At 36.6% G+C, this 26,103-nt stretch overlaps 1 protein-coding gene across 1 annotated transcript in view; it reads left to right on the top strand.

Annotated features, from left to right (window-relative positions):
* FYB1 (FYN binding protein 1) overlaps positions 1-26,103 on the top strand; it is a 100,733-nt gene that overhangs the window by 42,816 nt on the left and 31,814 nt on the right. The window contains exons 2-3 of the mRNA XM_060146035.1: positions 6,285-6,441; positions 24,657-24,703. Of these exons, the coding sequence (XP_060002018.1) occupies positions 6,285-6,441; positions 24,657-24,703 (204 nt within the window). The remainder of the gene's footprint in view (positions 1-6,284; positions 6,442-24,656; positions 24,704-26,103) is intronic.

Genomic DNA, 26,103 nt, shown 5'->3' with positions numbered 1-26,103 from the left:
CAGCTCTACCCATCACCAGTCCTTCCTATCAGGAAACTTACACAAGCCTCTTAGCCTCATTCACCAGAGGGAAGATAGCAGAAGCAAGAAGAACTAAAGTCCTGCAGCCTGTGGAAAACAACCCACATTCACAGCAAGACAGACAAGATGAAAAGTCAGAGGGCTATGTACCAGATGAAGGAACAAGATAAAACCCAAGAAAAACAACTAAATGAAGTGGAGGTAGGCAGCTTTCCAAAAAAACAATTCAGAGTAATGATACTAAAGATGCTTCAGGACCTCGGAAACAGAATGGAGGTAAAGATCAAGAAGATTCAAGAAATGTTAACAAAGACCTAGAAGAATTAAAGAACAAACAAACAGAGATGAACAATACAATAACTGAAATGAAAACTACACTAGAAGGAATCAATAGGAGAATGACTGAGGCAGAAGAACAGATAAGTGACCTGGAAGACAGAATGGTGGAATTCACTGCTGTGGAACAGAATACAGAAAAAAGAATGAAAAGAAATGAAGACAGCCTAAGAGACCTCTGGGACAACATAAAATGCAACAACATTCGCATTATTGAGGTCCCAGAAGGAGAAGAGAGAGAGAAACGACCAGAGAAAATATTTGAAGAGATTATAGTCTAAAACTTCCCTAACATGGGAAAGCAAATAGCCACCCAAGTCCAGGAAGTGCAGTGAGTCCCATACAGGATGAACCCAAGGAGAAACACACCAAGACACATAGTAATCAAATTGGCAAAAACTAAAGACAAAGAAAAATTATTGAAAGCAGCAAGGGAAAAATGACAAATAACATACAAGAGAACTCCCATAAGGTTAGCAGCTGATTTCTCAGCAGAAACTCTACAAGCCAGAAGGGAGTGGCATGTTATACTTAAAGTGATGAAAGGGAAGAACTTACAACTAAGATTATTCTACCCAGCAAAGATCTCATTCAGATTCGATGGAGAAATCAAAAGCTTTACAGACAAGCAAAAGCTAAGAGAAATCAGAACTACCAAACCAGTTCTACAACAAATGCTAAAGGAACTTCTCTAACTGGGAAACACAAGAGAAGAAAAGGATCTACAAAAACAAACCCACAACAATGAAGAAAATCGTCATAGGAATATACATATTGATAATTACCTTAAACATGAATGGATTAAATGTTCCAACCAAAAGACACAGGCTCGCTGAATGGATACAAAAACAAGACCCATATATCTGCTGTCTACAACAGACCCACTTCAGACCTAGGGACACAAACAGACTGAAAGTGAGGGGATGGAAAAGATATTCCATGCAAATGGAAATCAAAAGAAAGCTGGAGCAGCTATACTCATATGAGATAAAATAGACTTTAAAGTAAAGAAAGTTACAAGAGACAAGGAAGGACACTAAATAATGATAAAGGGATCAATCCAAGAAGAAGATATAACAAATATAAATATATATGCACCCAACATAGGAGCACCTGAATGCATAAGGCAACTGCTAACATCTATAGAAGAAGAAATCGAGAGTAAAACTATAATAGTGGGAACTTTAACACCTCACTTACACCAATGGACAGATCATCCAAAATGAAAATAAACAAAAAACCAGAAGCTTTAAATGATACAATAGACCACATAAATTTAATTGTTATTTATAAGACATTCCATCCAAAAACAGCACATTACACTTTCTTCTCAAGTGTGCACAGAACATTCTCCAGGATAGATCACATCGTGGGTCACAAATCAAGCCTCAGTATATTTAATAAAATTGAAATCAAATCAAGCATCTTTTCTGACCACAAACCTATGAGATTAGAAATGAATAACAGGGGAAAAAAACGTAAAAAAAAAAACAAACACATGTAGGCTAAACAATACGTTACTAAACAACCAAGAGATCACTGAAGAAATCAAAGAGGAAATCAAAAAATACCTAGAGACAAATGACAATGAAAACACGACTATCCAAAACCTATGGGATGTGGCAAAAGCAGTTCTAAGAGGGAAGTTTATAGCTATACAAGCCTACCTCAAGAAACAAGAAAAATCTCAAGTAAACAATCTAACCTTACACCTAAAGGAAATACAGAAAGAACAACAAACAAAACCCAAAGTTAGCAGTAGGAAAGAAATCATAAAGATCAGAGCAGAAATAAATGAAATAGAAACAAAGAAAACAATAGCAAACATCAATAAAACTAAAAGCTGGTTCTTTGAGAAGATAAACAAAATTGATAAACCATTAGCCAGACTCATCAAGAAAAAGAGGGAGAGGACTCAGATCAATAAAATTGGAAATGAAAAAGGAGAAGTTACAACAGACACGCAGAAATACATAGCATTCTAAGAGACTACTACAAGCAACTCTATGCCAATAAAATGGACAACCTGGAAGAAATGGACAAATTCTTAGAAAGGTATAACCTTCCAAGACCGAACTAGGAAGAAACAAGAAATATGAACAAATCAATCACAGGAAATGAAATTGAAACTCTGATTAAAAATTTTCTGACAAACAAAAGTCCAGGACCAGATGGCTTCACAGGTGAATTCTATCAAACATTTAGAGAATCGCTAACACCCAGCCTTCTCAAACTCTTCCAAAAAATTGCAGAGGAAGGAACACTCTCAAACTGATTCTATGCGGCCACCATCACCCTGATACCAAAACCAGACAAAGATACTACAAAAAAAAGAAAATTGCAGACCAATACCACTGATGAATATAGATGCAAAAATACTCAACAAAATACTGCAAACAGAATGCAACAACACATTGAAAGGATCATACACCATGATCAACTGGGATTTATCCCAGGGATGCAAGGATTCTTCAGTATGCACAAATCAATCAACGTAATACACCATATTAGTAAATTGAAGAATAAAAACAATATGATCATCTCAATAGCTGCAGAAAAAGCTTTTGACAAAATTCAACACTGATTTATGATAAAAACTCTCCAGAAAGTGGGCATAGAGGGAACCTACCTCAACATAATAAAGGCCATATATGGCAAACACACATCATTCTCAATGGTGAAAAACTGAAAGCGTTTACTCTAAGATCAGGAAGAAGACAAGGATGTCCACTCTCGCCACTATTATTCAACATAGTTTTGGAAGTCCTAGCCATGGCAATCAGAGAAGAAAAAGAAATAAAAGGAATCCAAATTGGAAAAGAAGAAGTAAAACTGTCAGTGTTTGCAGATGACATGATACTATACGTAGTGAATCCTAAAAATGCCACCAGAAAACTACTGGAGCTAATCAATGAATTTTTTAAAGTTGCAGGATACAAAATTAATGCATAGAAATCTCTTGCATTCCTATACACTAATGATGAAAAATCTGAAAGAGAAATTAAGGAAACACTTCCATTTACCATTGCAACAAAAAGAATAATATACCTAAGAATAAACCTACCTAGGGAGACAAAAGACCTGTATGCAGAAAACTATAAGACACTGTTGAAGGAAATTAAGGATTATACCAACAGATGGAGAGATATACTATGTTCTTGGATTGAAAGAATCAATATTGTGAAAATGACTACACCACCCAAAGCAATCTACAGCTTCAATGCAATCCCTATTAAATTACCAATGGCATTTTTTATGGAACTAGAACAAATCATCTTAAATTTTGTATGGAGACACAAAAGACCCCGAATAGCCCAAGAAGTCTTGAGGGAAAAAAACAGAGCTGGAGGAATCAGACTCCCTGACTTCGGACTATACTACAAAGCTACAGTAATCAAGAAAATATGGTACTGGCACAAAAACAGAAACATAGATCAATGGAACAAGATAGAAAGCCCAGAGATAAACCCACACACCTATGGTCAATTAATCTATGACAAAGGAGGCAGGGATATACAATGGACAAAAGAAAGCCTCTTCAATAAATGGTGCTGGGAAAACTGGACAGCTATATGTAAAAGAATGAAATTAGAACACTCCCTAACACCATACACAAAAATAAACTCCAAATGGAATAGAGACCTAAATGTAAGACCGGACACTATAAAACTCTTAGAGGAAAACATAGGAAGAACACTCTTTGATATCAATCACAGAAAGATCTTTTTTGATCCACCTCCCTAGAGCAATGGAAATAAAAACAAAAATAAACAAATGGGGTGTAATGAAACTTAAAAGCTTTTTCACAGCAAAGGAAACCATAAACAAGACGAAAAGACAACCCTCAGAATGGGAGAAAATATTTGCAAAGGAATCAATGGACAAAGGATTAATCTCCAAAATATATAAACAGCTCATGCAGCTCAATATTAAAGAAACAAACAACCCAATCCAAAAATGGACAGAAGACCTAAATAGACATGTCTCCAAAGAAGACATACAGATGGCCAAGAAGCACATGAAAAGCTGCTCAACATCACTAATCATTAGAGAAATGCAAATCAAAACTACAGTGAGGTATCACCTCACACCAGTTAGAGTGGGCATCATCAGAAAACCTACAAACAACAAATGCTGGAGAGGGTGTGGAGAAAAGGGAACCCTCTTGCACTGTTGGTGGGAATATTAATTGATACAGCCACTATGGAGAACAGTATGGAGGTTCCTTAAAAAACTGAAAATAGAATTATCATATGATCCAGCAATCCCACTACTGGGCACATACTCAGAGAAAACCATAATTCAAAAAGACACATGCACCCCAATGTTCATTGCAGCACTATTTACAATAGCCAGGTCATGGAAGCAACCTAAATGCCCATCAACAGACGAATAGATTAAGAAGATGTGGTATTTATATACAATGGAGTATTACTCAGCCATAAAATGGAACAAAATTGAGTCATTTGTTGAGACATGGATGGACCTAGAGACTGTCATACAGAGTGAAGTAATTCAGAAAGAGAAAAAAAAAATCATGTATTAATGCATGTATGTGAAACCTAGAAAAATGATACAGATGAACTTGTTTGCAGGGAATATTTGAGACACAGATGTAGAGAACAAACGTATGGACACCAAGGGCGGAAAACCACGGGGGGGGTGGGGATGGTGGTGTGCTGAATTGGGCGATTGGGATTGACATGTATACACTGATGTGTATAAAATTGATGACTAATAAGAACCTGCAGTATAAAAAAACAAACAAACAAAAAAACAACTAATACTAAACTTTCTTTGGGTTATTTGTATGGAAATATGTTAATATAAATGTTTTAGACGTTACATGAAATTTCTAAAAATCTTATATGTTCTGGTATAAAGTTATAAATCATAATTCTAGTTATTACTTTAAAATGTAAAATGTATATCTCAGAAATAAATAAATTTCCTTGTCAATTGCATTATTATGAACTTTCTTCAAATCTTTAACTGTGGTCATTTTTAAGTCTTTTGTCATTTACAGACATTTCTGGGTGTAGTCTGATGCTTTTGCAAAAATGTTCCTATAAAAGGGTTTCATCTTCAAGGAATTTATGAAAAGTCTCTGACAAGTACAGGTTTCTGGTAACTGACTATACTGCTGAACTGAATGAATAAGCATTTTCAGAACTCTAAAGGAAACCTGATGAATTCATAAAAGTGCTAACAAAAGATCAAGATAAAAACAAATTAATTACATGGGACTGAGTGAACTGATGTGGATGATTATAATTTTTGTGACCTTCTGTTTGAATTAAAAAAAAGAAATCCCACAAGGAGTCAGAGGCAAAAAATATACAAATCAATTTTCACTGCAAAGTAAAGGAGCTGTTACAGTGGAGGATTACTGGACTGAATGTCAATATTATGACACAGTATGAGTGTCTTTCGTGTTTGGTAATTGCAACCATTGTTGCTTTTGTTGTGGTCATCCATTTACAATGCTTGGTGTCAGTTTATTTATCTCTTGTAAAAATAAAATACAGTGTGTGTGTGTGTGTGTGTGTGTGTGTGTGTGTGTGTGTGTGAAAAAATGAACTTAAAAAGAAAAATAAGAAAGAAAAAAGGTGACTTTATGAGGGCAAGAGGGTTGAGGAGGATTCAGAGAATCATGATGCTATAGAGATTTTGTAAGCATTTAAGAATAAAAATATGTAGATGTTTTAATTGTGTAAATATAAAAGCTGGTATGCAGAAAGAAAATAAAAAAGCCATGTCGCATGATACTGAGAGTATTAAACTCTTTAAAGCATTAATTAGAATAATTAGAATGCATTTCTTACATATTTATGTTTAAAATCCTCATTTCTACATACTTGGAATAGCCAGTTCTTATAGTTTGAAGATTTGTCTTAATTCACAGTATTTTTTGCTTTGCTTCTTAGGTACCAGCAAGGTCTCAACGTCCTACTCAACAACTTCCCTACCACCACCTCCACCATCCCATCCAGCCTGCCAGCCACCATTGCCAGCATCTCACCCAACACAATCGACAGTCCCAAGTCTACCTCCCAGAAACATTAAACCTCCCTTCGATCTCAAGTAAGCAAAAGGTTATCTTGCCATTTCTTTGTCAGTCTCTTGCCATGGATTTTCAAACTATGTTTGGCTGAATGCTGTGGGTTCCATGGTAAGCTAATGGATCCACAAAGATGAGCAGTTGGCAGGGGGAAAAGATGGCTGAGCAAGCTGCTCTCACACCACCATACCTTTGAGCAACTCTTACTTCTCTGTTTTTTCAGTGGTTTTCCCCTTAAGAGTTCATCTGAAGAAATTTTCCAGTGCCTTTTTAGAAGTTCTGAAGCATTCTTCAGGTCAGCACCACCACCATCACCATTAGCATCACCACAACCACCATTAACATCATCACCACCATTAGCATCACCAACACCACAGCCATCACCACCATCACCATTATCATCATCACCACCACCATCATTATCATCACCACCAGCACCATCATTGCCATCATCACCATTATCACAACCACCATCACCACCATTATCATCACCACCACCACCACCATATTTTACTCACTGACTATGATGTGCTAGGCACGTTACATGTATAATCCTTATAACTTTATTGAGTGGATAGTGTTATCCTCCTGTCACAGATGAGTAAATGGAACTTTACAGAGGCTAAGTAACTTCTCCAAATGTGAGTCAATGTCAGTCTGAGTCCAAAGAAAATGTGAGCTTTTAACCACTCTGCTAAATAACCTCCTTTAAGTAAAAAAATGGAGGTTTTCTCTGAATAGTCAGATTTTTGACTGTGTATTAAAAAACTAGGACACTTATTCAAGCCCACTCTCACTTTTCTTAGATGGTAGTTTTAGAAATGTCAGAACTGTATGGGTTGTATGCACGGGCTCTTTATCCGTGATTTACCAGAATAGCTGGTTGAGGAAAAAGCAAGCAGAAGATTGGGATAGATGAAATGTTTTAAAAAGAAATAGCCAGACGATGGCAAGCATAGATTCCTTTGGCAAGTCAGAGTAGATCTTCCGTTTCCTCTGCTAGAAAATTGTTTTGCATGATTCTCCTTTACCGCAAGTAAGTAATATGCCAAAATATTTAGCTACGTTTGTTTTTCCTTCACTTCAATCCCCTATCAGATTGATATTCATTACATTTAAAGTACTTAATATCCTTAATCCTTCTGATAGAATCTATTAATATCAAAATCCGATTGACAGCTTTCCTTTAATGCTGATGATTACAATTTAGAGCAGGGGTTGAAAACATGTTTGTCATGGGTAGCCACCACTACATTTCACTTTATTAGGCTTTGGGTGGGGGGGGTGTGGTTAAAGGCATAACTTCAACTAACTAGGAGGTGTTAGAGCAGCTTAGTGGCTACAATCCTCTGTATAAGCTGCACTGTGCATTTATGTTAACTACATGCCCTTCCAGGCATTTGAGTTTATGAATCCTAATTTATGATAACCAGCTACCAAATAAGAGTGTAAGCCATCTGCCTACTAAAATATGTGTCAAATAAATATTAGTTTAATTAAAATAACTAATAGGTGTTCTTATATACACTGGATTTCTGTGTAAATTACTTTCCTTTCACATGTATTAAATCCTGTGTCTTTTTCCTAATTTTGTTCCTACTCTGATGAATTTAACCCATTAGATTTCAACCTTAGTACTTTTGAATTTTATTATATGACTCTATCCCTGCTCCTGGCTTCAGTTAGTCTTCTGGATCCTGTTTAATTCTAGTGAGAAATTTCAGTAAATAGCTTGAGCTTGGATTCCTGATAATTTCTAAGGCATAAAGACTGGTAACTCTTTGATTGAAGAAATCATGGAGAGGAGGAGGGTTTGGCATTATTCCTGCTGTTTGGGAGTCCCCAAGACCACCCATGTGTTTGATGATCCACTAAAAGGACACACGGGACTCAGCCCATAGTGGTACTCATGGCTAAGATTTATCCCAGTCACACTCTCCTTCTAAACCTGGCAGTGGACAGAGTAGGACTGCTCTTTTCTCCAGGTACAAAAATGCAATACAAGTGTAATGTTGCTTCTCAGGAAAGCCTTTTAGAGGCAGCTTTTACTGAAAGCTGACACCTAGGCACCTTCTGCCTAGCAACTACCAAAATACCAGACTTCTAGAAGGAAAGCAGGTGTTCACCGTAAGTCATGTTGTTTATACAATCTAGGCACAGCAAAGCATTCTTATGATTAGGCAACTTTTCCTATCAGTGCAGGAAATGCTTTTGGAGCTGAGTTCCCAGTTACAAACTAACAGCCCATCTTGATAAAAGATTCTTTTAAAAATAGCAACTTCAGGCCTGCTATGATAACTCTTTTCTGTAAACCTACACCCTAGAATCCACTGTGATAAGGTGGAGAATAAAAAGTTATAAAAAGAAGAAAGGATTTCAAAAAGAGACCAGTAGCCTGGACTACAGCATCATACCAATGCTGGTCAATTTCCCAACTTTGTAGGAAATTCGTGCAAAGTTGAAAAGAGCCCGCCAACCAGCCAGGTTCAAATTTTCACTTGTAATAGTGTTTTCATCAGAAATCAGCAAAATCCACCAATTGCAATAAACTTAACCTCATCCCTATTTCCATCTTATTAAGGACTCCTAATAAGAAAGTTTGATTCATCTAAGAGTTACTCTTACTCTCAGAAAAAAGATGGAGAGAAACAAGAATCTTAGATGTTACATTGCCTAGATAAGCTAGAACTGGCACATCTGAAAGTTAAATGTCAGATGAAGAGAACAGGGAAAATGAAAGCCAAGGGACATCTATAAGACAATTTTTTTTTAAGTAAAAATGTGGTGTATGGTGTAAGGCTTTCAAGCTCCCATCAGAGAGCTCAAGTAAAATCCAAAATCTGGGTTGGAAACTTTCCCCCAAGGAGGGGAAGCTAGAAAAGACACAAAGAGGAAATGAAAGTAACATTGGTCTTGATATTCAGTCTCACAAATTTATATTTCATGTGAGAGGGAAATTTATGGAATGATTTTTAAGTAAAATTGTGAGTGATGTATGTTCTATGCTTTTTCTTCTCACCACCACCCTTCCAATAATAATTTTTTGAGCCACTACTTTGTGCCTTTGCAGTAGAAATTCACAAAATATCAGTGAACAAAATAAAGATTCCTGCCCACATAAAACAGGGGACAAGAGACACAAGGGGAAAAAAAATAATAAACAAGTAAAGGATAGAGCATGTTAGGAAATATCAAGTGCTATAGGAGAAAGTAGAGCAGATTAGTGGTGTAGTGTGAGGGTTGGAGACAACGTGTTGCAACTTTAAAGAGACAGGTGAGGGTCACTCCCCTTATAGGAAGTTATACTGGAGCAAAGACTCAAGGAAGTGAAGGAGTTAGTCACGCTAATATCTGGAGGAAGACCATTCCAGGCAGAGAGGACAGACAGAACAGAGCCCTAGAATGTCCAGGGACTCAGAAGGAGGTAGCTGGGGCTGAAGTCGATGAACAAGGGAAGGAGTAGGAGGGAAAGATTCAGCTCATGCAGGTCCCTGCGGGTCATGATAGAGATTACAGCTCTTATCCTAAGTGAAATGGGAAATCCTGAAGAGCTAGAGCAGAGCAGCGACGTTCTCACTTATGTTTTGTAAATATCACCTTAACAGCTGTCTGAAAAGGGACAGTTGGCAAAAATTGAAGAAGGGAAACCAGTTAGGCAGATAGGGCAGAAGTGCAGGCAAGGTGCAGAGGTGGCTCTAACCAGGAGGGTGCAGGGCAAGTGGTACGAGGTCCAGATTCTGGATGTATTTTGAAGGTAGAGACTACAGAATTTGGATTTGGGGTATGAAATAAAAAGAGGATCCAATGTGGCTCCAAGGTCTGAGCCTGAGTAACTCCAAGGCTGATGTGTCCATCAACCGAAATGGGATTGGCTGAAGGTGAGCAAGTTTGGGCCTGGGGAAGATCAGGAGAGCCCAGCTACGTTAAGCTTGTGGCGTCTCTTAACATGCAAGCGCAGATGTTGAGGAGGCAATTAGGTATAAGAAGTGAAGAGTTTGGGAGAGAGTTCTCGGTTAAAAATATATATTTGAGAGTCATGGGTGTATATTCCACACTTAAAGTCCTGACACTGTTAAGATCACTAAGGAAGTGAATTCCTAGAACCAAGAATTAGAACAACGAAGAACTAGTGCTCAAGTGAGGGACTGGCTTCCCAAAGGCATAAATGACTGATAAGGTTCACAGTTCTCCCCAGGGTGTAGAGTCTGTATTGCTTATGGCAAGAAAAGGAATCGGGATCAAAGAAAGAATTTCAGGAGATCTCCCGGCCTTTATCACCTGCCTACTTCCCAGAAGTCACTTGTAATTGTATCTTTCAGGTCAGTATGCCTTAAGAATGTGAAGAATTGGAGGCAGGTGAGAATTACGAATAATAAACATCTTCAAAAAGACAGTAGTTAAGGCCAAAGTTATACTGTATTTTAAATTGTATTGTTTCCCCACCTAGTGGTCAGAAATCAGCTAGTTCCATTTTTTATTTTACTCAGACATCTGAAGAGGAACTGAAATGGGTCAAAGGAGCTCGTTCATCAGTTTTAGTGTTCAAATCAATATCTTTAGGGTAACGCATTTCTTGGTACCATTTTTAAAAATTAATTATAATTTTAACAGTATAACTCATTCATATGAACACAGAACCAGTGGTTGAATATTGTGGTATACAAAGCAAATTACATGGTTACTAATAGTAATGAAACAGGAAAAATGAAGTAATAAGAAGTAATAAATAATGGAAATGACTAAGGTTGGAAAAGGAAATGTTAAGCAATTCTTACCCTGAGGTCATTCTTAGTCAGTGTAAGACTTTTCTTTTTCTGGCTCTAAAATTAGAAGAAAAGTAAGAATTTACCATTATAAACATTTTATTAGTTAGAAAAGCTTAACACTTACGACAAAATTCAAAACCCATTTATGATAAAAACCCTCCAGAGAGTAGGCATAGAGGGAACTTTCCTCAACATAATAAAGGCCATATATGACAAACCCACAGCCAACATTGTCCTCAATGGTGAAAAACTGAAACCATTTCCACTAAGATCAGGAACAAGACAAGATTGCCCACTCTCACCACTATTATTCAACATAGATTTGGAAGTTTTAGCCACAGCAATCAGAGAAGAAAAAGAAATAAAAGGAATACAAATTGGAAAAGAAGAAGTAAAACTGTCATTGTTTGCAGATGACATGATACTATACATAGAGAATCCTAAAGATGCCAGAAACCTCCTAGAGCTAATCAATGAATTTTGTAAAGTAGCAGGATACAAAATTAATGCACAGAAATCTCTGGCATTCCTATACACTAATGATGAAAAATCTGAAAGTGAAATTAAGAAAACACTCCCATTTACCATTGCAACAAAAAGAATATAATATCTAGGAATAAACCTACCTAAGGAGACAAAATATCTGTATGTAGAAAATTATAAGACACTGATGAAAGAAATTAAAGATGATACAAATAGATGGAGAGATATACCATGTTCTTGGATTGGAAGAATCAATATTGTGAAAATGAATTTACTACCCAAAGCAATCTACAGATTCAATGCAATCCCTATCAAACTACCACTGGCATTTGTCACAAAACTAGAACAAAAATTTCACAATTTGTATGGAGACACAAAAGACCCCGAATAGCCAAAGCAATTTTGAGAAAGGAAAACGGAGCTAGAGGAATCAGGCTCCCTGACTTCAGACTATACTAAAAAGCTACAGTAATCAAGACAGTACAGTACTGGCACAAAAACAAATATAGATCAATGGAACAGGATAGAAAGCCCATAGATAAACCCATGCACAATGGTCACCTTATCTTTGATAAAGGAAGCAAGAATATACAATTGACAAAAGAAAGCCTCTTCAATAAGTGGTGCTGGGAAAACTGGACAGCTACATGTAAAAGAATGAAATTAGAACACTCCCTAACACCATACACAAAAGTAAACTCAAAATGGATTTGAGACCTAAATATAAGACTGGACACTATAAAACTCTTAGAGGAAAACATAGGAAGAACACTCTTTGATATCAATCACAGAAAGATCTTTTTTGATCCACCTCCTAGAGTAACGAAAATAAAAACAAAAATAAACAAATGGGGTGTAATGAAACTTAAAAGCTTTTACACAGCAAAGGAAATCATAAACAAGATGAAAATACAACCCTCAGAATGGGAGAAAATATTTGCAAACGAGTCAACAGATGAAGGATTAATCTCCAAAATATATAAACAGCACATGCAGCTCAATATTAAAGAAACAAACGACCCAATCCAAAAATGGGCAGAAGACCTAAATAGACATTTCTCCAAAGAAGACATACAGATGGCCAAGAAGCACATGAAAAGCTGCTCAGCATCACTAATATTAGAGAAATGCAAATCAAAACTACAATGAGGTATCACCTCACACCAGTTAGAATGGGCATTATCAGAAAATCTACAAACAACAAATGCTGGAGAGGGTGTGGAGAAAAGGGAACCCTCTTGCACTGTTGGTGGGAGTGTAAATTGATACAGCCACTGTGGAGAACAGTGTGGAGGTTCCTTAAATAACGAAAAATAGAATTACCACATGATACAGCAATCCCACTACTGGGCATATACCCTGAGAAAACCATAATTCAAAAAGAGTCATGTACCACAATGTTCATTGCAGCTCTATTTACAATAGCCAGGACATGGAAGCAACCTAAGTGTCCATCAACAGATGAATGGATAAAGAAGATGTGGCACATATATACAATGGAATATTACTCAGCCATAAAAAGAAATGAAATTGAGTTATTTGTAGTGAGGTGGATGGACCTAGAGTCTGTCATACAGAATAAAGTAAGTCAGAAAGAGAAAGACAAATACCATATGCTAATACATATATATGGAATCTTAAAAAAAAAATGGTCATGAAGAACCTAGGGGCAAGACGGGAACAAAGACACAGACTTACTAGAGAATGGACTTGAGGACACAGGGAAGGGGAAGGGTAAGCTGGCACAATGTGAGAGAGTGGCATGGACATATGTACACTACCAAGCGTAAAATAGATAGCTAGTGGGAAGCAGCCGCATAGCACAGGGAGATCAGCTCGGTGCTTTGTGACCACCTAGAGGGGTGGGATAGGGAGGGTGGGAGGGAGGGAGACGCAAGAGGGAGGAGATATGGGGACATGTATATGTATAACTGATTCACTTTGTTATACAGCAGAAACTAACACACCATTGTAAAGCAATTATACTCCAATAAAGATGTTAAAAAAAAAAAGTAACACTTTCTTCAACACTTTTTGAACATTAAAAAAAAAAGAAATGCTTAACACTTTCTGGAATTTTGAGACTTGCCATATCAGTCATGCACTCCCAGACAGTCTTACCTAAGTCCATTCGCTTTAAGAAGTCATAGTTTCATAATTTCTCATGCGTTAAATACAGGAAGTCGTGTTCCAGAGAAAAATTTATGAGATTTCGTTTTCAGTAAGGTCAGGTATAGAACAAAGTTTTATATGTCACTTAGATTTCCTCCTTCTTCTTTAAAAATCAAACTGAGAATTAAGAGCTAAAGTCACGGAATAAAGGTCATGAATAGCGAATAAAGTATAAAGGTCAACAGTTCCCATCTTTAAAAGTCAGGAAATAGAGCTCTAATAGCTTTCTAAACATGACAGTCATAACATTAAATTAATTTTGCTTTTCCTGTTTAATTCTGTATGCTTTGTTTATACTAAAACAAAGAACTATGGTGAAAGGCCTTCTTGAATAGATGTCCTTATTGTAACAACTGATAAGCTTCCTTTTCTTCTTTACCCGCTCCCTCTGTTTACTTTTCTAGGACTTGGGTTGTGGCTAGTGTCGTTGTTTGTCTCTGTCTCTCTGTGTGGCTTTTCTCAATGCCTGGAACACTTTTTTGAGCAGTTGGTGACAGTTTGTTCTGGGTCTATCCTTGACACTCACCTATTTCTTCCCCTCATCTTTCTTCCTTTTATTCTTCACTGTTATTCCTATTCTTAACACAATTTCATATTTAGTGACTATATTAATGTTCTATATATGGTGAATTCAGACCTATATAAAACTAAAATTTATATGCTATAATGTTGGTTCCATGAATATATGTATGCATACAAACATTATCTACAAGTAATAAATGGTTTACATTAAAGTGCAGGTGTATATGTATGAGTGTGCTATGCAGATCCCCTTCATTTTGCAAATATTTGTAATTCATCCAAGTGTTTCAGGAAGTAAACTGCAAGTCCAGTAGTCTTTTTAACTTATATTCTTCTTCAAAAATGATAATAAACAATTCACCTTAGTAATAAGCGTTCATTTCTTAGTATTACTAAGACATCGTTAATTTGGCCAAAAAAAATCAAAGTTCTATATAACAGGAATTATTCTAATAGCTTCCTAAAAATGACAGTCATAATAATAAATTAACTAACAGTGATAATCTCTTTATTCCAAGGGCTTATGGTTTTGTAGTAGGAATAGAGACCTGCAAGTAATTGCTCTATAATTATAGCAATCCAGAATAATCTCTGTAGTGAGCAATGTATGACATATGGAAGCAGCAACTGTGTGAGCTTGGGGGAGTTAGGATAACTTCACAGAGGAGGGAGTGTTTAAGAAGAGGCTTAAAGATTTAAAGATTAAGGAGGGCCACAGCAGGGGATGATGAGAAGGGAGAATTATTCCAGAGAAGGCAAACAGCAGGGGCTAAGCATGAAGGAACAAGAAACCAGTGTTCAGAGAATAAGTGAATTCAGTATTAATATGTGAAAAGAAGACAATGTAAGAAGAGGAAATATGGAAAATAAAACTCTAAAAGAGCAGGACAGATCTTAAGAACTATATACCATGAAAAGAACTATAGATTTTATTCTGTAGAATGTCAGTGTATTTTGATGTCTAAGGTATTTATATCTTGTGCTTTTAATTAATATTTAATTCACTAAAGTTCATAATGCAAAGGCCTAATTTATTTTAAATATTTAAACTCACATAATATAACTTGCTATGCAATTTATACACCTAGCAATTTTTATTTAAATAAGAATAATTATTTTCAGGGGGATCTCTGATTAATGATTGGAAAACTCAGACTAACTTCTTTCAGATCAATAGTTATGTTTATAATAAATTTAAGTAATTAAACTCCCTTACATGTTTCCCATTACGTGTATAAATTTACATATTGAATTTTGTTTTTAAGCATTTCCGATACCTACCTGACTGAACAAATTTCATAACTCCACTCAGCAAAACCTCCCAAGAACTTAAACAACTCTTGTAAATCTATTAAACCATATCCATTTCTCTTATCTACTCCAACTGCATTTGCAATTGGATTTTTCTTATACTTTTTTAAATTTTTAAATTTTATTTTATTTTTTTATACAACAGGTTCTTATTAGTCATCAATTTTATACACATCAGTGTATACATATCAATCCCAATCGCCCAATTCATCACACTACCATCCCCACCACCCCACAGCTATCCCCCCTTGGTGTCCATGTTTGTTCTCTACATCTGTGTCTCAACTTCTGCCCTGCAAACCGATTCATCTGTACCATTGTTCTCGGTTCCACATACATACGTTAATATACGATATTTGTTTTTCTCTTTCTGACTTACTACACTCTGTATCCATGTCTCAACAAAAGACCCAATTTCGTTCCTTTTTATGGCTCAGTAATATTGCATCGTATATATGTACCACATCTTCTTAATCCATTCGTCTGTCAATGGGCATTTAGGTTGCTTTCATGACCTGGCTATTGTAAATAGTGCTGCAATGAACACTGGGGTGCATGTGTCTTTTTGAATTATGATTTACTCTGGGTATATGCCCAGTAGTGGGATTGCTGTATCATATGATAATTCTATTTTTCATTATTTAAGGAACATCCATACTGTTCCATAGTGACTGTATCAATTTACATTCCCACCAACAGTGCAAGAGGGTTCCCTTTTCTCCACACCCTCTCCAGCATTTGTTGTTTGTAGGTTTTCTGATGATGTCCCCATTCTAACTGGTGTGAGGTGATACCTCATTGTAGTTTTGATTTTCATTTCTCTAATATTAGTGATGCTGAGCAGCTTTTCATGTGCTTCTTGGCCATCTGTATGTCTTCTTTGGAGAAATGTCTATTTAGGTCTTCTGCCCATTTTTGGATTGGGTCGTTTGTTTCTTTAATATTGAGCTGCATGTGCTGTTTATATATTTTGGAGATTAATCCTTTATCCATTGACTCGTTTGCAAATATTTTCTCCCATTCTGAGGGTTGTCTTTTCATCTTGTTTATGGTTTCCTTTGCTGTGCAAAAGCTTTTAAGTTTCATTACGTCCCATTTGTTTATTTTTGTTTTTATTTCCATTACTCTAGGAGGTGGATCAAAAAAGATCTTGCGGGCTTCCCTAGTGGCGCGGTGGTTGAGAGTCCACCTGCCGATGCAGGGGACACGGGTTCGTGCCCCGGTCTGGGAAGATCCCACATGCCGTGGAGAGGCTGGGCCCGTGGGCCATGGCCGCTGAGCCTACACGTCCGGAGCCTGTGCTCCGCAACAGGAGAGGCCACAGCAGTGAGAGGCCTGCGTACCACCAAAAAAAAAAAGATCTTGCTGTGATTTATGTCAAAGAGTATTCTTCCTATGTTTTCCTCTAAGAGTTTTATAGTGTCCAGTCTTATATTTAGGTCTCAAATCCATTTGGAGTTTATTTTTGTGTATGGTGTTAGGGAGTGTTCTAATTTCATTCTTTTACATATAGCTGTCCAGTTTTCCCAGCACCATTTATTGAAGAGGCTTTCTTTTGTCCATTGTATATCCCTGCCTCCTTTGTCATAGATTAATTGACCATAGGTGTGTGGGTTTATCTCTGGGCTTTCTATCTTGTTCCATTGATCTATGTTTCTGTTTTTGTGCCAGTACCATATTTTCTTGATTACTGTAGCTTTGTAGTAGAGTCTGAAGTCAGGGAGTCTGATTCCTCCAGCTCCGTTTTCTTCCCTCCAGACTGCTTTCGCTATACAGGGTCTTTTGTGTCTCCGTACAAATTTTAAGATGATTTGTTCTAGTTCTGTAAAAAATGCCATTGGTAATTTAATAGGGATTGCATTGAAGCTGTAGATTGCTTTGGGTACTATAGTCAATTTCACAATGTTGATTCTTCCAATCCAAGAACATGGTATATCCCTCCATCTGTTGGTACCATCTTTAATTTCTTTCATCAGTGTCTTATAGTTTTCTGCATACAGGTCTTTTGTCTCCCTCGGTAGGTTTATTCCTAGGTATTTTATTCTTTTTGTTGCAATGGTAAATGGGAATGTTTCCTTAATTTCTCTTTCAGATTTTTCATCATTAGTGTATAGGAATGCAAGAGATTTCTGTGCATTAATTTTGTTTCTTGCAACTTTACCAAATTCATTGATTAGGTCTCATAGTTTTCTGGTGGCATTTTTAGCATTCTCTATGTATAGTATCATGTCATCTGCAAACAGTGACAGTTTTACTTCTTCTTTTCCAATTTGTATTCCTTTTATTTCTTTTTCTTCTCTGATTGCCGTGGCTAGGACTTCCAAAACTATGTTGAAAAATAGCCATGAGAGCAGACATCCTTGTCTTGTTCCTAATCTTAGAGGAAACGCTTTCAATTGTTCACCATTGAGAATGATGTTTGCTGTGGGTTTGCCATATATGGCCTTTATTATGTTGAGGTAGGTTCCCTCTATGCCCACTTTCTGGAGAGTTTTTATCATAAATCAGTGTTGAATTTTGTCAAAAGCTTTTTCTGCATCTATTGAGATGATCATATTGTTTTTATTCTTCAATTTACTAATATGGTGTATTACGTTGATTGATTTGTGCATACTGAAGAATCCTTGCACCCCTGGGATAAATCCCAGTTGATCATGGTGTATGATCCTTTCAATGTGTTGTTGCATTCTGTTTGCAGTATTTTGTTGAGTATTTTTGCATCTATATTCATCAGTGGTATTGGTCTGCAATTTTCTTTTTTTGTAGTATCTTTGTCTGGTTTTGGTATCAGGGTGATGGTAGCCACATAGAATCAGTTTGGGAGTGTTCCTTCCTCTGCAATTTTTTGGAAGAGTTTGAGAAGGCTGGGTGTTAGCGATTCTCTAAATGTTTGATAGAATTCACCTGTGAAGCCATCTGGTCCTGGACTTTTGTTGGAAAATTTTTAATCAGAGTTTTAATTTCATTTCCTGTGATTGATCTATTCATATTTTCTGTTTCTTCCTGGTTCAGTCTTGGAAGGTTATACCTTTCTAAGAATTTGTCCATTTCTTCCAGGTTGTCCATTTTATTGGCATAGAGTTGCTTGTAGTAGTCTCTTAGGATGCTTTGTATTTCTGTGGTGTCTGTTGTAACTTCTCCTTTTTCATTTCTAATTTTATTGATCTGAGTCCTCTCCCTCTTTTTCTTGATGAGTCTGGCTAATGGTTTATCAATTTTGTTTATCTTCTCAAAGAACCAACTTTTAGTTTTATTGATCTTTGCTATTGTTTTCTTTGTTTCTATTTCATTTATTTCTGCTCTGATCTTTATGATTTCTTTCATTCTGCTAACTTTGGGTTTTGTTTGTTCTTCTTTCTCTAGTTCCTTTAGGTATAAGGTTAGATTGTTTATTTGAGATTTTTCTTGTTTCTTGAAGTAAGCTTGTATAGCTATAAACTTCCCTCTTAGAACTGCTTTTGCTGCATCCCATAGGTTTTGGATAGTCGTGTTTTCATTGTCGTTTGTCTCTAGGTATTTTTTTGAGTTCCTCTTTGATTTCTTCAGTGATCTCTTGGTTATTTAGTAACGTATTGTTTAGCCTCCATGTGTTTGTGTTTTTTACGTTTTGTCCCCTGTAATTCATTTCTAATCTCATAGGTTTGTGGTCAGAAAAGATGCTTGTTATGATTTCAATTTTCTTAAATTTACCAAGGCTTGATCTCTGACCTACGATGTTATCTATCCTGGGGAATGTTCCATGCACCTTTAAGAAGAAAGTGTAGTCTGCTGTTTTTGGATGCAATGTCCTATAAATATCAATGAAATCTATCTGGTCTATTGCATCATTTAAAGCTTCTGTTTTCTTATTTATTTTCATTTTGGATGATCTGTCCATTGGTGTGAGTGAGGTGTTAAAGTCCCTCACTATTATTGTTTTACTCTTGATTTCCTCTTTATAGTTGTTAGCAGTTCCTTATGTATTCAGGTGCTCCTATGTTGGGTGCATATATATTTATATTTGTTATATCTTCTTCTTGGATTGATCCCTTGATCATTATGTAGTATCCTTCCTTGTCTCTTGTAACATTCTTTATTTTAAATTCTATTTTATCTGATGTGAGTATTGCTACTCCAGCTTTCTTTTGATTTCCATTTGCATGGAATATCTTTTTCCATCCCCTCACTTTCAATCTGTATGTGTCCCTAGGTCTGAAGTGGGTCTCTTGTAGACAGCATATATATGGGTCTTGTTTTTGTTTCCATTCAACAAGCCTGTGTCTTTTGGTTGGAGCATTTAAACCATTCACGTTTAAGGTAATTATAGAAATGTATGTTACTATGACGATTTTCTTAATTGTTTTGGGTTTGTTTTTGTAGATCCTTTTCTTCTCTTGTGTTTCCCAGTTGGAGAAGTTCCTTTAGCATTTGTTATAGAGCTAGTTTGGTGGTGCTGAATTCTCTTAGCTTTTGCTTGTCTGTAAAGCTTTTGATTTCTCCATCAAATCTGAATGAGATCCTTGCCAGTTAGAGTAATCTTGGTTGTAGGTTCTTCCCTTTCATCACTTTAAGTATATCATGCCACTCCCTTCTGGCTTGTAGAGTTTCTGCTGAGAAATCAGCTGTTAACTTTATGGGAGTTCCTTTGTATGTTATTTGTCGTTTTTCCCTTGCTGCTTTTAATAATTTTTCTTTGTCTTTAATTTTTGCCAATTTGATTACTATGTGTCTCGGCATGTTTCTCCTTGTGTTTATTCTGTATGGGACTCACTGCGCTTCCTGGACTTGGGTGGCTATTTCCTTTCCCATGTTAGGGAAGTTTTCGACTATAATCTCTTCAGATATATTCTCTGGTCATTTCTCTCTCTCTTCTCCTTCTGGGACCCCTATAATGCAAATGTTGTTGCATTTAATGTTGTCCCAGAGGTCTTTTAGGCTGTCTTCATTTCTTTTAATTCTTTTTTCTGTTCCGCAGAAGTAAATTCCACAATTCTGTTTTCCAGGTCATTTATTCATTCTTCTGCCTCAGTTATTCTCCTATTGATTCCTTCTAGTGTAGTTTTCATTTCAGTTATTGTATTGTTCATCCCTGTTTGTTTGTTCTTTATTTCTTCTAGGTCTTTGTTCAACTTTTCTTGCATCTTCTCGATCTTTGCCTCTTTTCTTTTTTTGAGGTCCTGGATCATCTTTAGTATCATTATTCTGAATTGTTTTTCTGCAAAGCTGCCTTCATTTAGTTGTTTTTCTTGGGTTTTATCTTGTTCCTTCATCTGGTACATAGCCCTCTGCCTTTTCATCTTGTCTGTCTTTCTGTGAATGTGGTTTTTGTTCCACTGGCTGCAGGTTTGTAGTTCTTCTTGCTTCTTCCTCCTCCTGTTGGAATTCCTCCTCCCATTGCCGGACCCCCAGGTTGGGAAGCCTGACGTGGGGCTCAGAACCTTCACTCCAGTGGGTGGACTTCTGTGATATAAGTGTTCTCCAGTCTGTGTCACCCACCCAGCAGTTATGGGATTTGATTTGACTGTGATTGCGCCCCTCCTACCATCTCATTGTGGCTTCTCCTTTTTCTTTGGATGTGGGGTGTCTTTGTTTGTGAGTTCCAGTGTCTTCCTATTGATGATTGTCCAGCAGCTAGTTGTGATTCTGGTGTTCTCACAAGAGGGTGTGAGAGCATGTCCTTCTACTCTGCCATCTTGGTTCCTAGTCCTCTTCTTATACTTTTTAAGAAACATTTATTTAAAAAAATTTAAGTGTATAAAGGCAAGGAGAATAGCATAGTATGCACCCATGCACCCTTCCCCAACTTCAACAGTTTTTAACTCACTACCAATCTTGTTTCATCTATACCCCCCCACTTCTCTCTTCTTATATTACTTTGAAACTAATACCAAGCATCATGTAATAATAACCATAAATATTTCAGTAGGTTTCCCTAGAAATAGACTCTATGTATTAATTTAAGACATAAAGTCTTCAAATTTCCAGTTTTCTCTTAAATTGTATGTGGGTTTTCTTGTTTGTTTGAATAAGAATCCAAGCAAAGTCTATGGCTTATATGTTTTGTAATTCTCTTTCAATCTCTAGGTTCACCCTCTATTTCTTTCTTTTTAATTGTTGCAATTTATTTGTTGAGCAAATCAAGTTGTTCGTGGGCGTTATAGTTGCCCACAGTCTAGATTGCACTGATCGCTTCCTCACAGTACAGCTTGTGTGTTCCCCATTCCTCTGGAAATTGGTAGTTGGATACTGATGGGTGCTTGATCAAATTCAGTTCTATTTTCTAAATGTACTTCTTTCTTTATTTAGGTAAGACTCCTTCCTTGGTGATGATATATTCTTTTATTAGGAGCTCATAATTTTGGCTGACTCTGTTTTATGAGGCCAGCAGCCATTGACATTAACACTTAGAGTCCTTAGTTTTCAACTAAAATATTAAGTCTAACTGACAATTTTTTAAGCGATGTGACACAGATTTTCAACTGAATATCTAATGTAGTAAATCTCTTAAATACTACAAATACTTAAAATATTGAACATACATATATTGTCCCAATGATTAGAAACAGATTTTTGTACCATGGGCTTGAATTACTTCATCGTTTCTGTATTTAATTCTGAATCATCCAAGATCTAAAAAAGCTTACTAATAAAAACAAGTGTCATGTCATGATCAATTTCACTGGGCCTTTACACTTACCTAGGTAGTAAGCTATGCATATGTGTTAAATTTTAAATGTTTGATTTTTTTAAAAAGTGAGTTTATTAGATAGCAGTTTATGACCACATATGTTTATCATCTCAGGTGGAAACTGAGACATGTATATCCATGACAATTCTTCCTGGGCTACAAGAGTACCCACTAGCCCTTTTTTATGGTCTCAGTGGTAGCAAGGCACTTCCTGCTCACATTCTTCAAATGGTGTCAATTTCACGTTAGAAAGATCACTTTGGCAGAAGCATATAGAAGGGACTTTAAGGATAGGAAAGATGAAGAGCAATTCTCATCACTAGAAGACTGTCCAGAAGGCTACTTCATGGGTCCACACTAGCAATGATAGAATCCTGTTCTTGTGTCTAGCAGGATAGAGGAGAGGCAGAAGGGGGAGTGCATTATAGGAGACACTAAATACTCAGAACTTGCAGAACGTACAGAACTTGATTAAGTCAATGTGGGACTGTAGAAGAGTGAGAAATAAAGGATGACTTAAGGCTTAAGTGGTTAAGGGAATTGTGGTGCGATTGACCAAGGTAAGAAACTTAGTAGGAAAAACAGGTTTAGTGTCAGTGAGACATACAAATAAAGATAGATAGGAAGATGAATAGATAGATAGATAGATGAATGGATGGATGGATAGATAGATAGATAGATAGATGAGTCTGAAACTCAGAAGTGAGGTCTGGGCTAGAGATTTCAACATGTAGTCACCAACATTAAGATAATATGTGAAACTATGGAGTTATATGAGACCATCTAGAGGCAAACGTAGAGTGAAAATAAAAATGAGGAAGCCAAGACTGGAACACAAAAGAACACCATCACTTAAAAGGGGAAGTCAGAGCAAATTAACCCACAAAGGAAATTGTGGGGTAGTGACCAGAGGGACAAGAAGTGAGTGGGAGAGATTTCTCATGGAAACAAAGGAGACTCCAGGAAGGCAAAATAGCCAATACTGTGATAAGAGCCACAAAGCAATCAAGTAGGTGCTGGCTGAGAAGTGTTTAATGGATTTGGTAATCAAATCTTTTAAGAATAGTTTCAGTGAAGGATTAGCAAGGGAAACCAGATTGTAGTCAATGAAGAAATGAGGAGGAGGAGAGCAAGTGAAGTCGGTGAGTATGGACAGCTTTTTCTACTTTGGGAAAAGGATGATGGCGTTATGGTAATGTGGAGGATTTAGAAAGGTGAAGAGAAGTGTTTGTCCTTCATGAATGAGAGTAACTTGGGCTGAGGGAGAAAACAGTAGTGAGATATTTAGGGATGGGGAGTGAAAGAAGAAGAACAATAATAGTAATATAAATAATATGATGACACACAGAAGATAGCAAATAAAAGGAGTAAAATAATTGATCATTCAGATAGGATTCAGAACACAGATGGAAGGAACTTCGGTAGGGACAGGTAAGGATGGGCGTAACTGTAGATAAGCTTGGGAGTTAAAGGAATGTATTTTAAGAGAGTTCACCCCCAATAAGTGCTATTTTATCAGTGAAATAAGACACAAGATCATCTGATGAAAAGAGAAAGGAGAGGAATAGGAGATCTGAGGGAAGTAATGAACGTTTTGAATAGCAATTGGGAAGGATGATGCAAGAGAGGGTTGACTAGAAAAAAAGTGTAATGAGATTATAGAATAGTGTTGGGGGTATAGCTGAGATTGAATGTCAATTATTGGTAATATCCTAAATCAGTAAAATGGCAATTTTCCCCAGTTATGCAAATCAACCCAAGAATAGAAATAGAAAATATAGATGGTTCCATAAATCATTAGGGATTCATGAAGCCCAGGTATTGATAGCTGTTATGAACAGTTGGAGTGAAGTGGTTTGGAATGAAGCACCTTGGAGCTCAAGCCACAAGTGATGGAAGCAAAACCAGATGGAAAACATCTGGAAAAGGGTGATGAGTCAGGATTGGAACGAATGATCTTTGGAATCTGTACCGTACAGCCAATCATATACCTTCAGAACCCAGAATTGACTTATTGACATACTGTCCTTTTAACAGAAAAATATTTCTGCTCTGAAACTAAACTACTGATTAATTGTAGATACTCACTTTGAATGGGCAGTGCTGTGCTCAAGCTCCCCGATTCTCCATTTTTTGCAGCAGTAGTGGCATCAATACAAGGCTAAAGCCTACTCTACTGACTTCTGAAGTTTTAAATCAGAGCAGATATGAAAGAGAAGAGTTATTTTTAAATGATCCTTTTATTCTTTTTTCTTTTTCATTGTAAGGGGAGCATCTACTTGTTTCATTTTCACTTTTTCTTCTCTCTTGTTTTCAGAAACCCTGTAAATGAAGAAAATCAAGATAGTGTCATGCACTCTGATGGTAAGAGGCGAAAGATGTTTTATTTATTTTTTCCCTCCGATACGGAAGTTTGAGTTAATTATTCTCATAGGATCATTAATGGGTCATTATCGTCATTGGTCCATGCAAGACCCGTCTCTTATTTTACTTACTTATTTATTTCCTTTTATCTCCATGACCCACTCCCTTTCCTTCCTCCCCCTTACCAGAGACAAATATTCTAATGTACTTAGTGTGTGTCTTTTGTACATATTCTTTGCATGCTGTTGTATGTGTATATGTACATATTTCAATTTACATAAACTGTATATTATAGCTCACTCTGGCCTTTTTTTTTATATTCAGCATAATGTGTTTTGGGGGGACTCCTCCATGTTATATATGTATATTTAATTTCTTTCTGTTAACTACTGCACAGCACTCCATGGTATGCATCCTACGCATTCACATTTCACCTTCAACTTGCTGGTACCACAAATAATAGTTCAATGCACCTTCTTGTCCATATCTCCATGTGGACCTCTGAGAGCCTTCCTTTATGTATATCCAGCAGTAGAGTGGCTGCTTGTAAGCAATGGCATACTCATTCCAACTGAGTAGGATTAGAGTGCTCTCCAGAAGAGCTGCATCTCTGTGTACTCCCATCACAGGGCATGAAGATTCCAAGATGCCTGCCTTTCGCCAGTGCATAGTACCATGCAGCTTTCCAGTTGTTTCCAGTCTTACATGCATAAAATGATGACTTGTTTCATTTTCATATCTCTGCTTGCTGCTGAGTTCGAATACTTGATTTGTTTAATAGCCTTTGTGGTTTTCTCTTCTGTACGTTGCCAGTTCCTATTCCTTGACCATTTTTTTCTTGGGGTTGGTATCCTTTTCTGGATGATTTGCAGGCGTTCCTTTGTATTCCAGATATTAATCCTATGTCAGTTGTAGACACTGCAAATATCTTCTCTCATTCTGTCCATTGTCTATTAACTTAGTCCATGCTGTCCTTCACTGAACATAAATATATTTTGATATAATCAAATTCATTAATATTTACTTTGTAATTTATACTTTTTAAGTTTTATTTAAGAAGTCCTATCCCTAGGAAATACAAATATTATCTTCTATGAACTTTATCCTTTATAGTTAGGTCTTTGATCTCTTTGCAGTCCACTTTTGAGGCGTTAGTAGAAATATAGATTTGTTGTCTCATGTACAAAGCCGGTTTTCCCATTACCATACTCTGAAATCCACCCTTTTCTCATTAATTTATAATGCCACATTTACTGTATTAACTCTATTGATGTGTTTGTGTCTTTGCATATATAGGTGTGTTTGTGTGTGCATAATGTGTGCTTCTATTTGTGTGTGTGTAAATTTGTGTATCTGTCTCTGAGCTCTCTGCTCTATTCCACTGGTCTATTCATTTGTAT

The sequence above is a fragment of the Lagenorhynchus albirostris genome, chromosome 3 (assembly GCF_949774975.1).
Source record: "Lagenorhynchus albirostris chromosome 3, mLagAlb1.1, whole genome shotgun sequence".
Lineage (NCBI taxonomy): Eukaryota > Metazoa > Chordata > Mammalia > Artiodactyla > Delphinidae > Lagenorhynchus > Lagenorhynchus albirostris.
The sequence above is the reverse complement of the archived record's forward strand: the minus strand, read 5'-3'. Positions and strand labels throughout refer to the sequence as shown.